General features: G+C 51.0%; 1 protein-coding gene across 1 annotated transcript; it reads right to left on the bottom strand.

Moving 5' to 3' along the window:
• Positions 1-1093: 1093 nt before the first annotated feature.
• LOC310920662 (olfactory receptor 14J1-like) lies at positions 1094-2376 on the bottom strand (the record flags this gene model as incomplete). Its single annotated transcript, XM_083880724.1, has 1 exon — positions 1094-2376. The coding sequence occupies one exon, from the start codon at positions 2374-2376 to the stop codon at positions 1444-1446; it is 933 nt and encodes a 310-aa protein (XP_083736850.1). The 3' UTR covers positions 1094-1443.
• Positions 2377-17707: the final 15331 nt, after the last annotated feature.

Raw genomic sequence — 17707 nt, 5'->3', positions numbered from 1 at the left:
TTACTCCCATTAGTCCCCGCCACAACTGGTTCTTAAGTCCTTCTTCAACTGGGGGTAATTCCCAATCAAAAGCCAAATGATTATTAGCATGACTTGCATATATAGCACCACAAAAAATTCTCTCTGTCCTCCCGTCCTCTCACCTTATCAAAACCCAATCTCCAGTAGCATTCAAAAAATCATGTGATTCAAGCTGAAACCATCTGAAAAGGGCCTGCCTGGATGGCTGAACTCTTTTGGTTTGGATCCTGCTTCAGCTGCCACCTTCAATCAAACCAATGCAACAAACTTGCTGCACCTCTAACTTCTGACACAAGATGGCAGTGTCGCCTCAGAAAGACACCACAGCTCCAAAACAGTTGTCCCACACAGAGGCGAATATCAGAGTCATCACACACAGGCAAATATCACAGTGGTCACACATAAGCAAATATCACAGTAGCCACTTACACACAAGCTGGTATCACCTAGTATCAGCCTTATGACTCCAGTGGGAAACACAAAAATACTACACCAAGGCATTCAACCTCTCTATCTCAAATTCTACAGGCAGAAAAAAAACCCCAAATACCAAACAGCGTCTTAATCGCCTCTGTAAATCCAGACCCTTTTATCAGGAACACTGGGTGTTACAGTAAATACCATCCCCCATAATCAAAGTACATGCACACCACAATCACAGCAGGGAGGGGTGCCTTTTTATCCGGGAAAAAAAAAAAAGATTCACAAAACATACAGCCCTATCAAGTGCTTTGAACATGCATCCATCAGTCACTTCATTTTTTTCCTGGCTGTTTCAGTCACCTGAAGACAGAACCGTGGGTCCAAACTCCCTCTCACATCATGCCAGTAACAGGTCTCAGCAAACTCTCTCACAGCCATTCTGACAGTCAAGACACACTCACAACACATAACAACCATAGACAAGGATTTACCTCTAAACTGCTAGCCCTGGTTGCCAGCAAACCCAGCCCTTTAGGGAAACAAACAGCAAAATTCCCCTCTGACAGCAACCAAAGCCTGAGCTCCTTCATGGCACACTATGACAGTTCTCTCTGCCGGCAGCTAATTACCACTGCAGCTTGCAAGCACCCTACAGAGACTGTGTTGCTGTGCCGGGAGCCTCTTCCCTCCACCTCTGCTCACAGGCACTGCCCCTGCAGAGACAGTGAAGGGCTCAGGAAGAGTCTTGGACACACAAGTCAGGATAGTCACTTGTTTTTAATAAAATGCACAGGAAACTTTAAAAAGCTTTTGTGCTTCAAAGGACAGGGACATGTTTATGTAGAAATACTAAGACAAATAATAGAGTATGTTAAAAAAATATAACAACAGTATAAAAAAAATTAAAAAAGGTACCAAATAAGAAATGGACAAACAGGGGAAAAAAAAAGTTCAGATTGTGAAGAGCTACATTCTGAATGCTCTGCAGCAGGAGATAGTTTACTTTTTCTGAAAAGATACAGCCATCATTTTCCTCAGGGCAGCCTTGAGCTCCTGGTTCCTCAGGCTGTAGATCAGGGGGTTCAGGGCTGGAGGCACCACCGAGTACAGAAATGACACTGACAAATCTAGGGATGGGGAGGAGATGGAGGGAGGCTTCAGGTAGGCAAAAAAGCCAGTGCTGAGGAACAGGGAGACCACAGTCAGGTGAGGGAGGCAGGTGGAAAAGGCTTTGTGCTGTCCCTGCTCAGAGGGGATCCTCAACACCGCCCTGAAGATCTGTACATACGAGAAAACAATGAACACAAAACAACCAAAAGCTAAACAGACACTAAAAGCAAGAAGCCCAAGTTCCCTGAGTTTGGAGTGTGAGCAGGAGAGCTTGAGGATGTGTGGGATTTCACAGAAGAACTGGCCCAGGGCATTGCCCTGGTACAAGGGCAGGGAAAATGTATTGGCTGTCTGCAGCAGAGCATTGAGAAAGGCACTGGCCCAGGCAGCTGCTGCCATGTGGGCACAAGCTCTGCTGCCCAGGAGGGTCCCGTAGTGCAGGGGTTTGCAGATGGACACGTAGCGGTCATAGCACATGATGGTCAAGAGACAAAGCTCTGCTCCCATAAAGAAGAGAAAGAAAAACACCTGTGCAGCACATCCTGAGTAGGAGATGGTCGTGGTGTCCCAGAGGGAATTGTGCATGGCTTTGGGGACAGTGGTGAGGATGGAGCCCAGGTCGGTGAGGGCCAGGTGGAGCAGGAAGAAGAACATGGGGCTGTGCAGGTGGTGGCCGCAGGCCACGGCGCTGATGACGAGGCCATTGCCCAGGAGGGCAGCCAGGGAGATGCCCAGGAAGAGGACAAAGTGCAGGAGCTGCATCTGCCGCGAGTCTGCCAATGGCAGCAGGAGGAAGTGGCTGATGGAGCTGCTGTTGGACATTGCTTCACTCTGGGCATCATGGACTGTGGAAAGAACACATTGACAAGCTGGAATAAATTCCTTGATTCAATCCTATGCTGTTTTACCAGGAATCCCCTCATTAATATTTCCCTTGTTTTGGAGAAAATTCAATAAAGTTTTATTTTTGAGTTCATATTTGTGCTGCTGAGCTATTGCTTCATTTTCAGAATTGGTCTCCAGGTCTCCAAACAGAGCTCCCTGTGCCCCAGTGCAGTCAGACCTACTGGTCCCCTTTGCTAATTACAGCTCCCTTACTTCAGGGTGATTGAACTTCAACCTTTCTTGAAAAATAAAGTGGACTACCTGTAAGCCGCACTTTAAAAATTAGTTTATCTAAGCTCTTCCCTCCTTTCTTTCTGTGCACCTGGAAAGGGACAGATATCAAGGGTTGGACTGTCTCTCTGCTCCTCGGAGTTCTGCTTACTGGAAGCTGTTTCTCCCTATCCAAGCCTTGTCCCTACCAGTGCTCCCAGAGCCCAGCCCAGCCCTGGGGGCTCAGCTCTGCCCTGCACACCCCTCCCAGCACAGGCCACTGCCCAGGGGCATCTCCCTGGCAGCAGGGTCTTAAGGGAAGCTCAGACAAACAGATGCTGTAAGGTGCTGCTGGTGCTGTCTGTAGGTAGAGGGGGGTGAGGAGGCACTTTCTGAGGGAGATCTGAGGCAGATCTGCTGATCCCCAGGGTGACAGTGCAGGAGTCTCAGTGATACAGACAACCCTGAAAGCCCCTTTCCTTTAGGAGAAAGCTGAGAGCAGCCCTGGCCATGCAGCACCATCTCCACAGCAGGAGGAATCTGCCCTGATGGGGGTCACTCCTTCCACCTCCAGATTCTCCCCACAGTCCATGGGGAGCTCCCAGGCAGGCTGAGAGCTGCCCCTGGCAGGTGGCAGATCCCCTGGCCTGGCCAAGAGCCCTCAGGGCTGCAGCACCTGCTCTGCACCACAGCCCTGGGCAGCCCTGGCTGCAGCCCCAGCCTCAGCCCCTGCAGCCGTCCCTGGCAGCAGGAGCCGTCCTGCCCTGTCCCTCTGACGGTGCCCAGGGCAGCCCCACTCTGGAGCACATCCTCCCCCAAAGCAGAAAGGACAGCAGAGCCATCCTTACAGTGCTGTCAGTCCTGTCCTGGCTCAGCTTTAGGAGATCCCTGCAGCCATTGACTTACTGTGTCAGAAGTGGTGAAGATTTCTCCATTAAGGAGCTGAGAATTATCCTTCCAGTTGCTTTGAGCTTCCGTCTGCATCACGACTCTGAGGTACCTGCAGGCAGTGCCCTCAGCCCTGCTGGGCTGGAAGAGGAGCTGTTCCTCTGAAGAAGGGCCTTTTTGTAGCTCTTCTTGGTGTCCAGGAGCTGCCTCTGTGCCAGGAGCCCAGTCCAGCTCCGCAGCACAGGAAAAGCACAAGGACTTTAATGAGCCTCTTGGGCTTTTGGTGTTGTTTACAGTGTTATTAATCCCTTAGAGGGTCTTCAAAAAACTTCTTACGGACTTTACAGGAAATTGAAACTCCAAAGTTTCATGAAGTTTTAATGGGTCCCACTGAGAGACACAACTGAGAAAGTGTCCCCAGGTTCCAGTTACAGCAGAACAGTGCAGGCAGTGATGACAGGTGGGGACAAACAAGGCAAAGGTGTCTCAGATGCTGACCAAACCTGGATGTGTTTCAGGAATGCCAAGGGCCAAGGCCTGAGCCCCAGCCCCTGCCAAGGCACATCCTGTCCCTCCCTCAGTGCTCAGGGCTCTTCCCAGGCCACTGGGATGTGGGGATGTGCAATGCCAAGGGCAGCACCATGGGGCGGCCCCTGCCAGGCTGCTGAGCAGGGCCAAGGAGGCAATGAGGCCCCAGGGCTGCAAGGGTCACTTGTCTCCTGCTCATGGCTCAGGCCCAGGCCCAGCAGCCATGGCCCAAGTGCTGCAGGAGTTGGCTGTGTCAGGGCCTTGCAGCTGCTGCCCATCCCTGTGCCCTGTGCAGCCCAGGCTGTCCTACGGTGTCCATGCCCTGCGCCTCTGTCCCTGCAGGCTGTCGTCATCCCCCGGCTGCCCCACCTGGCTGGGCCCTTCCTTTGCTGACAGCTCTGCCTCCTGCCTGCCTCTGCCTGGCCACACAGAGCCTTGGTCTGCTCCAGACTCCTTCTGGGGGATGTGTTGCACCACAGTTCTGCCTTGGCAGAAAAATTATTTTCCCTTTTTTTCTCAAGCTGGGCCTTCCTAGGTGCCCTTGGCATTCATTTTTTTCTTTTCTTGCTGGTCTCTACTATGCCAAAAGGATCCACCATCTCTGACACCACCCTTCAATCCCTCCCAGGGCTTTCTTCTGCTGTCCTCAGTCTCCACTCCTGTGAGCACTGAGCTCCTTTGCCCTTCTATTGTGGTCATGTGGTTGAGGCTTACAAACCCCATCTTGAAAGATCTCTGGGCCCTTTTAAAGTTGTTGAGAAATTAAAACATTCTTCTCTTAGTTTAGGAAAATCACCAGAGGCCAAGACCAGACAGGCCTGTTTGTAATAGCAATATTTGTCTGGGAAGAATCCTTGGGTAGACAGTATTCTGGACACAGAATCCCAGTTTTGGCCATTGACACCTAGATGAGAAAGGCAGTTTTAATCTACTGGAAGGAAAGCACTGAGCCCCAGTGTTTGGTGGTAGATGAGAGACAGCCCTTGGGAGGCCAAGATGAGCCAGACTTGTCTTTCCTGGCAGCTTTTGGCCAGAAGCAACCCATGGATATAGGGAACTAATTAGGGGTTATGAATTTCAGCCATGGGCACTTGGAAATAGGGATGGTTTTTTTCCATAGGAAGGAAAGCACAGAGCCCCCAGTGCTCCAGGGGCTGATGAGAGGCAGCCCTCAGCATTCCAAGATCAGCTGGACCTGTCAGGTGGCCCCTGGGAAGGCAAGGCAGCCAGATCTGTTCCATGTGCCCTTGGTTCCATGAGGCCCAACAGGGTCACAGTGGCCCTTTGGTTCTGTGGGGCCCTGCAGTGTCACCATGGTCTCCATGATTCCAGGGGGCCTTGCAATGCCACAATGGTCTCCATGGATCCACAGTGCCCTGCAGGATCACAATGGCCTCTTGGTTCCACAAGGCCCTGGAATGCAACAATGGCCTCTTGGTTCCACAAGGCCCTGCTGCTTCACACTGGCCCCTTGGGACCATGCAGCCCAGCAGTGCCACAGTGATCCCCTTGGTTCCATGAATTCCCACAGTGTCACAATGGCCCCTGGGATCCATGATACCCTGCAGTGTGACTGTGGCCCCTTGGTTCCACAGAGTCACAATGGTCTCCATAGGGAGGAACCAACCAAGCCCCCGTGTCACTGGGGCAGATGAGGGGCAGTCACCAGAGGCCAAGGGCAGCCAGATTAGATGGTGCTGGCAGATTTTGTCTGGGACCTATCCCTGGATATAGGGAATTTTAGAGGTGGAATACCAATTTTGAACAATAATGCCTGGAGGAGAAGGACAGTTCTTTTCCATAGGAAGGAAAGCATGGAACACTGATGTTTCAGGGGCAGATGAAAGGCAGCCACCAGAGGCCAAGGCCAGCCAGACCTCTCTGTCATGGTAGATTTTGTCTGAAAGCAACCCTTGGATATAGGGAACTTTGGAGGTGGAATCCCACATTCGGCCATTTCTGTGTTGATAAGTAGGATGGTTCTTTTCCACTGGAAGGAAAGCACAGAGCCCAAGTGTTTCAAAGGTAGAAGAGGAGAGAGGTGGATCCTGGGAAGCCACGACAGCCAGACCTGTTTGTGCTGGCAGCTTTTGCCTGGGAGGAATTCTTGGACATAGAGAATTTGAGAAGAGGAATCTCAATTTTGACCATGGACACCTTGACGAGAAGGAGAGTTCTTTTCCATTGGAAGGAAAGCACTGAGCCCCAGTGTTTCAAAAGCAGGTGACAGGCATCTCCCAACAGGCCAAGGGCATCCAGACCTGTCTGTCCTGGCAGCTTTCACTTGGGAGCAATCCTTGGATGTACAGAATTTTGGAGGTGGAATCCCAATTTTGGCCATGGGCGCGTGGTTGAGATGGATGGTTTTATCTGTAGGAAGGAAAAGAACAAAATCCAAGTGTTCTGGAAGAAGGTGACAGGTGGCCACCCATAGGCCAGACCAGCCAGACTTGTCTTCCCTGGCACTTTTTGTCTTTTTGTCACCTTTTTGGGGCAAGCTTTGGACATAGGGAATTTTGGAGGTGGAATCTCAATTTTGGACATAGCTGCGTGGACAGGAAGAAGAGTTCTCTATATTAGGAAGGAAAGCACAGAGCCTCAGTGTTTCAAAGGCAGATGAGAACCAGCCCTCAAGAAGCCAAGGCCAGCCAGACTTGTCTCTCCTGGCAGCTTTGGTCTGGGAACTATCCTTGGATATAGGGAATTCTGGAGGTGGATTCCCAACTTTGGCCATGGGCACCTGGACATGAAAGGTGTTTCTTTTTCCTGTAGGAAAGAGAAGCACATGGTCCCAGTGTTTCAAAGGCAGATGAGAGGTGGACTCCAGGTGGCTAAACCAGCCAGGTCTATCTCTCCTGGCAGATACTATCTGGGAACAATCTTTCCATGAAAGAAATTTTGGAGGAGGAAGCCTTTTTTTAGCCATGGGCCCCTGGAGAAGGACAGTTCTTTCCCACAGGAAGGAGAGCACAGAGCCCCAGGGCTTCAGGGGCAGATCAGCAGCAGCCCTCAACACACCAGGGTCAGCCAGACCTGTCCAGCAGCCCCCAGGAGGCCAAACCAGCCAGGCCTGTTCCATGTTCCCTTGGTTCCATGGGGCCCCTGAGTTTCACAATGATCCCCTTGATTCCATGAGGCCCCACAGTGTCCCCATGGCCCCTTGGTTCTGTGAGGTTCTGTACTGTCAGCAATGCTCTCCTTGGTTCTGCAGTGTCACAGTGGCCACACAAAGGCCCAGGGGCTTAAAAGGCAGAACATGAGCCCAGCCCATGATGTGGACCCTCCTTCTCCTGAGGTTTGTGTCTCACCCACACGGGCTCCATGGAGTTGGTAGTTGTATGTGTGTCTTTCTTTATCTCTTCTCTCTTTCTGTCTCTCTCTTTATTTTTTCTCCTTCTAATCCTCTTTACCTGGAATGTTTTTGGGGAACTTAACATTTTAAGGGTTAAAGGTTTCCAGGTCAAATGGGCTAATATAATGAAGCTACTGCTCCAGTAAGAGTTTTATGTTGAATTGGATGGTTTTTTTAATGTTTTGCCAAAGTTCCTTGATTTTCTGTATTTTGCCACTAAAGTTCTGTGTTGTTTAGACCTCTCAGCTCAGTTGGTTAAAGCATGGAGCTGATATCACTGAGGTTGTGGGTTCAATCACCCTATATGGCCAATTCACTTCAGAGTCGGATTTGATGGTCCTTGAGGGTCCTTTGCAACTAAGAATATTCTGTGCATCTGTTCATCCTGAGAATATCTGGTTGGCATTTCTCCTGTGCACCAAACTTGAGTAAAGGATCCTTTAGTTACCCCCATTATTTCAGTGTCCTGGGGTGTTACAGGCCCACAGGCTCACAATGACCTCTTGTTTCCATGAGGCCCTGCTGTGTCACCCTGGCCCTTGGTTCCGTGAGGATCTGGAGTGTCACACAGCTTGATGACATTTGTCCTTGCTGCCCCTGCCATCCCAGTGCCCCACAAAGAGCCCCGAGCCACCCGCGAGGGACAGGCCCTGCTGCCCCAGCCCTGGGCTCAGCCCTTGGCCTTTCTGCTGCCTCCAACCAGCCCAGGCCTTGCTCAGCATTGCAGTTCCCTGCTCACAGCCTTGGCCTCCCTGCAATCCTGCCCTCAAGGATCTGCTCTCACCAGTCCCTGGGGAGCCTTTGGCACTCCCTGCCCTCACTGGGGCCCAGGGATGCTCCAAGGGACTTGGACTTTTGCTTCTGACTCTTTGAGCAGCTTCTTCAACCTTCTCTCACTGTCTGGGGCTCCTGGACTCAGCCTAAATCCATTGTGGGGCTGATTAAAATACACAAAGCCCTCAGAAGCCTCTTGTCCTCCATTTGTCTTCATGTCTCCAGGGCTTGTGCAGCTACTTGGAGTCAGTTTGGAATTCCCTTAAGGAGGAAGATTTCAAAGTGCACCTCATGACTTTTTTTTTTTGTTTTTTTGATCAAGCATTTTTTTATTATCCAGTTCAGAGAAGAGGTGATTTCTCAAGTGACCTTGATGTCAATGTCTCCTTAGGAGGTCAGGTCACAGAGAACAATGAACCCCTTGCAGGCTGACCCTGTTTGGACAACCTGCTCCTCACCCCAACCTCACCATGTCTGACATTGCCCACCTGGGACTGACATCCCTGTGCCTGCATCAGAACCTTGTTCCCTGAGCTCTCAGCTGGGTGTCCCAGCCTATTGCACCATGTGCCACCTGCTCTCCTCAGGGCTCTGCCCAGTAGAAGTTTTCCTGTTTGTGAGGAAAGAATGGAAAGGGCTGAGCAGGTTTCCTAAACAACAAACCCCACTCAGGAACAACATGCTCAGTACAGGCTACCTGGAATGATGTCACCTTTCTACAAGGGACAGTGTGACCAGAAATGATCTCTGTAAGCAGAATTCTCTGAGCCTTTCAGCTGAATTCTCTGTTCCTGTCCTGGATCTCTGTTGCAGATGGAAGCTGCTGGTGCCATCCTCACCTTTAACTCCTCTTTTGAATGCAAACAGATATTCCCAGGTGTGTAAAGGAAGCTTTGTCCAATGTTTATGCAAAGCTTTTGTGTTCCTCCTGGAACCAAGGAGACCCTTGAGACCCTGCAAGGCCTTGTGTAACCAAGGGTCCATTGAGACACAGTGGGGGCTCATGGAATCAAGGAGACATTTGTGACACAGTGAGGCCTCGTGGAACCAATGGTCCATTGCTACACTGTAGATTCAAGAAGAATATGGTGACACCAGGGAATCTCATGGAACCAAGGGTCCTTTGTGGCACAGCAGGGCCTCGTTGGAACCCAGGGGACCATTGTGACAAAGCAGGGCCCAATGGAACCATGGAGACCTTTGTGACACTAAGGAAACTCATGGAACCACGGTGACCATTGGGATGCTATGGAACCTCATCGATCCAAGGATCCATTGGGACATTGTGGTGCCTCATGGAATCAAACACTGTGAAACTTGGAGGCCTAATGGAACAAGGGTTTCTATTGTGACACTGAAGAACTGTCACCCTGATTTTTCAGCCTTCTGATTGTATTTTATTTCTGCTGGAGTTTTCTCATCTTCTGACAAAACCAAAGATTAATATCTTATAAACAACACATTCTTTCCAGGTGGAAGGACAAAGTGATCGACTTCCGAGTTGACCACCTGGGTTGGAGGGGTGTTCCTCTAATCCCCCAATCCTTTACCAAATTCCAAAAACTATATATGTTGAGATCCCCAAAAAAACTTCCCTTTTCCTTTTCATCTCACATCCTGACAGCTGAGTGTGGTTCTTTTTGTGTCCTCTTGCAACACAGAACCTCATGGAATCAAGGTCACCCTATTACACTCCAGAAGCTCATGGAACCAAGGGGCCATTGTGACATTGCAGAACCAAGGAAACTGTTGTTGACAGTACAAAAGCTCATGGAATGAAAAGTCCACTGTGACATGATGGAACCTCTTGGACCCAAGGGTCCACTGTGACTCTGTAGGGCCTCCTGGAATAGAGGGTCCATTGTGACACAGTGAGGCCTCGTGGAACCAAGGAGCCTTTGTGATACTCCAGATCCTCATGGAACCAAGGGTGCATTGAGGCACAGCAGGGCCTTGTTGGAACCAAAGAAACCACTGCTAAAAGCAGGGTAACTCATAGAGTCCAGGAGTCCATTGGTACAATATAAAACCTGTGGAACCAGGGGGCCATTGTGACACTTTGGGCCACAAGGAGCCAATGGTCTGTTATGACAATGAGATCCAAGGGGACCATGGTGACACTACGGAACCTCATGGATCCAGGGGGCCATTGTGACACTCAACCTCATGGAACCCAGGGCCCATTGTGAGATAGCAGGGCCTCATTGGAACAAAGGAACCATTGTTGACTGTACAGAAACTCGTGGAACCAAGAGGCTATGGTGACACAACAGGGCCACATGGAACCAAGGAGACCAGTGACATTTGGGAACCTGTTAGGGATTGGGTTTTCTTTTGTTTTTCTTTCCTCTTTTTATTTTTATTTGTGGAATCTTTTCCCATTGAGTTGCTAAGACACATGCACTGATAGCTGGGTGCCTGAGACTGGGGGAGGTGGCCAGGCCTCAGGGAAGGAGGGTGTCTGTCGCCCCTGCATTTCTTGCTTTCAAGTGTTTGAGTCTTTGCAGCAGCTTTCTCACGCTGCTTCATGTAAACTATATTGTATTCTCAGAATTTATCAGTATGTTTTGGATAGTTGTTCTCTGAGAGGAAAACTTGACTGATGGTCATATTGACCAATGGAGACAGGAGGTTGTAACCTCCTTGGGCCAATCTTGGCCCTCTGTAAAAAATATATATAAGCTTTTGAAGTCAGATAATAAAAGAGCCTTCCATGTTTTACACTGCTGCTGCTGCTGTCCTCTGTGGGGGTCCGCACCCATGTCGCAACGTGTTGCCCCTCTAAGGGCAAGGGTAACAAGTGGTGACCCCAGACGTGTGGGCACGGGGGCCCCTGTAACATTTGGTGACCCCTCCGTGTCTGAATGGACCCCTGACATGGGAGAACAGGTCACACTGGTGACCTCCGACTGCGCGAGAGACTGCACGTCCGGTGGACCTCTGTGCCCAGTGAGAGACTGCAGCTGCTCTGCCGGAGGTATCGTGGTAAGAGATAATGATCTCTAAACCCTCCTCAGATGATGGGGTCATTCCTCCTGTTCCTGCTCCGCGGAGGCGAGCAGGACAGCCAACCCCCCTTCCTCGGAAATGCAGCAGCTTGGGAGAAGCCCTGCCTGCACTCCGCACAGCTGCTGAGGCGAGCACAGGGTCTGCAGAGCAGACCCCTTCCCCACCCACGCCTCATTGGTGCTGGAGTGTGGAAAAACTCGGGGCTTGCGAAAGCCCCTCGGGATCGGCCCCTCTTCCCCCTCCTAGTCCCAATCCGCAGCCGAAAAAGCGGCGGTGGAGGTGAAAGATCGCCTCCCCCACTTCTGTCCCCCCCATGCTTTCCTGGCCTTGGAGGCGCCAGGAGTGCTCTTAGGTCAGGGGGGCGGGGTGTTTTCGTGGATTGTCAGCACTGTGGAATTCTGGTAAGATGTTCCATGCGGCAGGGCGGCGCGGGATTGCGCCGTTCCTGGGCGCTGGGCAGGGCGGCCGTGCACCCCCACGGCAGAGACATGCATGGGACACACAGTTCTGTGCAGTTTGGCAACAAGCCAAGTGCCATGCTGTCAGAGTCTGTCCGATGATGTGTTATGCCTCACAACTGTCTCCGATGGTTGAAGACCAAGACCCCCGAAGAGACTGGGGAGAGCCCCTGGCCTGGCTGAGGTGGGGCGCCTGCCGAGGACTGATACGCATCTCCACGAGAATGGAATGCAAGAACAATAGTAGCTCGTTACAGTGGACTGAGCTGACTATACTGACCGTGCTAGAAGGGTACAGCTTGCAGCTTGTTCCTGAGCACCCAACTTTGACGCAGGTGCCTGCCTTGGCCCTGTGCCCTCTTTGGCTCCATTCCACTCGCCTTGGTCTTCTTTCTGACCAGCCTATAAAGACTCTGTAGATCCCATACATGCTTTGTGATCACCCCACTGGAGAAGATCGCGTCTATGGGCATCTCTACGTCTTGAGGACCTCTGACTCTCCATGTGGTAGCTATAATCCCCCTTCCCCTCTTTCTCTATCTTTCTCACTATTCTCTATTTTCTTTCCCTACTATCGCATTGTGGGCACTAAATAAAAGTGCATTTTTTGTTTAAGCAAACTGGTTTGTCCCCTATTGTGTCCTTTGCGCTTTGAGATCTCCAAAACGAACCATCAGGTTCCCTGCTTATGTTTGCGGACCCTGACACCCTCCTGGGCAACAGCCTCGTCATCAGCGCCGTGGCCTGCAGCCACTACCTGCACAGCCCCATGTTCTTCTTCCTGCTCCACCTGGCCCTCACTGACCTGGGCTCCATCCTCACCACTGTCCCCAAAGCCATGCACAATTCCCTCTGGGACACCAGCACCATCTCCTACACAGGATGTGCTGCACAAGTGTTTTTCTTTATGTTCTTGATCACAGCAGAGTATTTCCTGCTGACCATCATGTGCTACGACCGCTACGTGTCCATTTGCAAACCCCTGCACTACGGGACCCTCCTGGACAGCAGAGCTTGTGCCCACATGGCAGCAGCTGCCTGGGCCAGTGCCTTTCTCAATGCTCTGCTGCAGACAGCCAATACATTTTCCCTGCCCCTGTGCCATGGCAATGCTGTGGGCCAGTTCTTCTGTGAAATCCCAGAGATTATCAAGCTCTCCTGCTCACACTCCAAACTCAGGGAACTTGGGATTATTGCTGTTAGTGTCTCTGTAGCTTTTGGCTGTGTTGTGTTCATTGTTTTCTCGTATGTGCAGATCTTCAGGGCTGTGCTGAGGATCCCCCTCTGAGCAGGGACGGCACAAAGCCTTTTCCACCTGCCTCCCTCACCTGGCCGTGGTCTCCCTGTTCCTCAGCACTGCAACATTTTCCTCCCTGAAGCCTCCCTCCATCTCCTCCCCATCCCTGGATCTGGCCCTGTCAGTTCTGAACTCGGAGGTGCCTTCAGCCCTGAACCCCCTGATCTACAGCCTGAGGAACCAGGAGCTCAAGGCTGCAGTGTGGATGCTGATCACAGGACTATTTCAGAAACATTAAACTGCTGGCCATGTAATAAAAGTCATCTTTTATAGTTCTTGTATCTTGGTTGTGGGTTTTTTTTCCCTGTGGTTTTTTTTTTTTTTTTCAGCATTGTCCACAAATGAAGGCTAATGTTTGAGCCATTTCTCATTTTGATTCTCCCCACCTTCGCCTTGGCCCCAGTCTGTGCCAATGAGGACTTGTGCTCTCAGTGGGTGTAAATGAACTGAAGGATCTCCCAGCAAAGTTTTCACTGGAGATCCCCCTTTTGTTCCCTTCTCTGAAGCTGTAGCAGCAATGTCTGTGTGCAGAGCTGGAGGCAGATCAGTGCTGAGCACAGCCGCTCTTCTCCTGCTGGCCACACCATTCCTGATCCAGGCCAGGGGCCATTGGCCTTCTTGGCCACCTGGGCACACTGCTGCCTCATGTCCAGCCTGCTGTCCAGCACTGCCCCAGCTCCCTTTCTGCCTGGCCACTCTCCAGCCACTCTGTCCCCAGCCTGGAGCACTGCAGGGCTTGTTGTGGCCAAAGGGCAGGACCCAGCCCTTGGTCTTGTTCAACCTCCCATGGTTGGATTTGGGCCCTGGATCCAGCCTGTCCAGGGCCCTGTGCACAGCCCTCCTACCCTACAGCAGATCCACACTCACACCCAGCTTGGTGTCATCTGCAAATCTGCTGATGCTGGACTCAATCCCCTCATCCAGATCTTCAATGCAGATCTTGAAATCCACGCTGGCTGGCTCTGATCCCTGGGCCATCCTGTGGCTGCCCTGTGATGGCACTCAAGGTGATCTGTTCCATAACCTCTCCAGGCACCCAGGTCAGGCTGACAGGCCTGGAGTTCCCCAGATCCTCCTTCCAGCCCTTCTTGGGGATGGGCTCCCATTGGCCCCTCCAGTCCTCTGGGACCTCCCTGGGGAGCCAGGACTGATGAGAAATGCTGGAGAGCAGCTTGGGGAGCTCATCCACCAGCTCCCTCCTGCCCCTAGGATGGATCCCATCTGGTCCCACAGACACCTGTGAGCATCTGAGTGGCTCAGCAGGTCATCAGCTGCTTCCTCCTGGATTACAGAGGAGCTGTTCTGCTCCCTGTGTCCATCTGTCATCCCAGGAGAGCATTTGTCCTGAGGATAACCTGATTGTTGAAAAGTGAGGCAAAGAAGAGGTTAAGTACATCAGCCTTTTCCTTAATTTAGTTACAATCTTTCCCCCAGCACATCCCATAAATAATGGAGGCTCCTTGTCCCTCCTTTTGCCAGTAATATATTTATAAAATCATTTTTATTATCCTTTACCAAAGCTGCCGGGTTATGTACTAATTGAGCTTTCACCTCTCTAATTTTCTTTCTGCATGACATAACAACATCCAAAAACATTTCCTAAGTTTTCTGCACCTCTGTCCAATAGCAATGTACCCTCTTTTTCTCCCATGAATTCCTGCTGAAGCCCCATGTCGAAGCAGGTCAGTAATTTTCCTTGCTACCTCATATTTTGGCACAGAGGGACGGGGTGTTCCTGCTCCTTCAAGATTTCTTTCCTGATATGTGTTCATCCTTCCTGGACACCCTTGTTTTTAAGGGCTGTTTCCCTTACAAAAATCAGTACCTGATTTGGCACTTCCCAAATCTGTATCCTGAACAGGCTGAAGTCTGCTCTCTGTAAGTCCACTGCAGAATTTTGTTGATCCCCCCCTCCTTTCTAGAATATATAAAACTCTATAACTTAATGGTTGCTGTACCCCAAACAGCCTCTGACCACCACTGATCTCCCACCAGCCCTTCTCTGTTTGTGAACAGCAGCAGACAGAGCTTTCCTTGGCACTGAGAAGAGAAGGAAACCTCCCCAAAGTGCAGCTTGGAAGGTTCAGCCTGGAGCTGAGGAAAAAGAAAAGTCCCTCTAGGGCAGAATTTTGGTGCAGGAGGTGTCCCAGCGTGAGGCTGGGCCATAGGCTGGCTTTGTGTGCCAGGAGCCGGCAGCACTGGGTGCAGGGAGCCCAGGGAGGGCACAGAAATGCTGGGCTGAGAAATGCTGGGGGGACAGCGAGATGGGCGTGTGCAGCCGGCCAGGGCACAGCAGCAGCAGCACAGGGGGCACAGCCTGCAGGACACATGGCCAAGGGCTGGGCAGGGCTGGCAGGGCCACAGGCAGCCAGGCCTTTGTCCTCTGGGCTCTGGCAGCGCCTCTGGAGGCCCCACAGGAGGAACTTTCCTTTCAGGGCCTGCACTTTGCTTCTGCCTGGCCCCTCCCTGAGGAGGCTGCCAGGCCTTGCAGCTTGAGGACATTTGTCCTTGCTGCCCCTGCCATCCCAGTGCCCCACCAAGAGCCCCGAGCCACCCGCGAGGGACAGGCCCTGCTGTCCCAGCCCTGGGCTCAGCCCTTGGCCTTTCTGCTGCCTCCAACCAGCCCAGGCCTTGCTCAGCATTGCAGTTCCCTGCTCACAGCCTTGGCCTCCCTGCAATCCTGCCCTCAAGGATCTGCTCTCACCAGTCCCTGGGGAGCCTTTGGCACTCCCTGCCCTCACTGGGGCCCAGGGATGCTCCAAGGGACTTGGACTTTTGCTTCTGACTCCTTGAGCAGGTTCTTCAACTTTCTCTCAGTGCCTGGGGCTCCTGGACTCAGCCCCAAATCCAGCTTGGGGCTCATGAAAATACAGAAAGCCCTTGGGAGCTCTTTGTCTTCCTTCAGTTGTCTTCTCATGGAACATGGGATTGTAAAGAAGAGGATATTAATCACAGAAATTAGAAGATATTGATTATAGGCTAGATTATTCCGCAGATGTGTATTCGAAGGAAGAGACAGGACTACGTGCAAGAACAGCAAGGAGGAATGCAAAGATGCCTGATGGAGGGGAGATGCTTACCAGAACAGGAGATAAGAAGACAAGATTACCAGAGATATTGGGATAACAGGCATCTTGGGTCCCCAGGACCAGATAAACCTGGCCTTATGCTTGGACTATGACCAGAGGATCAATGGGCATGCACAAGGCAGCAGGTCAGCAGAAGACTATTCTCGTTCATTCCTGAGACTCCCGAGACCACCACCAGAGACAACTGCACAGGCACAAAGGATTGAAAAAAAAATTAGTATAGGAAGTGGAAGGGGAGAATGAATATGCAAAGGTGTATTTTGAAGCTTGATGCATATGTAACATTGTAGAGGTTAAAAGAGAATGTGAGTGAGGGAGGGGCTGCACCTGCCTTTGGGAGCTGTCCCACATCGCACCCAGTGCTGAATAAATCACATACCTACTTTAAAACTCACTTTGTCTCTGAGTTTTAGAGTCTTTTTCATGTGTCCTTTTTGGCAACCACAAAGGGACGTTCTCTGCCCAGCTGTAGGACTGGCTGAGGGTTGGACTTCCACAGGCACCCCCAGAATTTCTCCTGGAAGGAATTGAGCTTCTCGGGTTGCTCACTGGGGGACAACAGCTGCCTAAGCCGCCTAAGTTAAGAAATTGTTCGTATTTCTTTAAAAAGGGCCTCCTGGAGACCACTGGTGAGCTGCCCAGAGAGGTTTGGGCACACAAGAAGGGTCTTGGTGGGTTTGGTCTCAAGCAGCCGCTGGGTCAGACGTGCGGCCAGCGGGAGGAACCGCTGACTGAGGGAAAGGCAGCGGGGAGGGGTTTGCTGACTGTGGATCAGCCACAAGAGGTTCTGGGGGTGAATTGAGCTAATTCCTATTTTATTGCAGCTATTTGGTTGTGTGTATGAGTTGTTTAAAAGTTCAGATGTGCTTCATGTTTGATTCTGTGGGTGTCTGAAAGTTTGTGTGAGGTGACCATGGGTTTGGGGACATCAAATTGCATCGAACTACAGCTTATATATATATTCTTTCCTTACTGTGTGCACGAGGGAACTCTGAACTCTTTGCATTTTACTGTTCGTATTTTCTTTTTACCGCAGGTTGTTTCAGGGTTTGTTTAGTGTTGCTTGCCAGGAGTTCTGTTCTTAAGAGTTTTTGCATTCTACTTTGATGGAGTGCTTTTGTTTGTTGTGAGGATTGTCTTTAGGGTTTATTTGATAAAGTGCAATTTTTTTTTTTTTAGTTACTGTTTCTTGTTTTATGCTTTTGTTGTGAATATTGCCTTTAGGGTTTGTGTGATAAATGCTGTTCTAGGTTAGTGCTGTTTGTCTTAATGCTTTTGCTGTGAGAATTGCTTTTTGTTTAGTGTGCCTTGCCATAGACGGTGCATTGGTGACAATTGTTCTAATCATAGCAAGAAAACTGGAAGGGATCCCTCTCCCCAGTGGTTTGGGCTTGACCCTTGCGAGTTTGTAACCCCTGAAATAATTGGGTGATAAGCGGACACCAACAGGTTTGTTTAGAGGGACTATACAGGACCTCTGCAGGAGATCTGGTCACGTTAGACTGACAGCAACGTGCACTAGAAGATCTGAATATCCAAACGAACAGGAGTGGGACCATCTGTTTCTGCAGGCAAGGGCAGCCTCAATCGTGGGTGTTGGTTAAGTGTGGGTGCTGTGGAGAGCAGGGGTGTTGTTCCTGAGTAGAAGACATAGAGCTTGTGC

The sequence above is a fragment of the Zosterops lateralis genome (assembly GCF_965231275.1).
Source record: "Zosterops lateralis genome assembly, chromosome: 31".
Classification (NCBI taxonomy): Eukaryota; Metazoa; Chordata; class Aves; order Passeriformes; family Zosteropidae; genus Zosterops; species Zosterops lateralis.
Note: the sequence above shows the minus strand (reverse complement) of the source record. Positions and strands in the feature narration are given on the sequence as shown.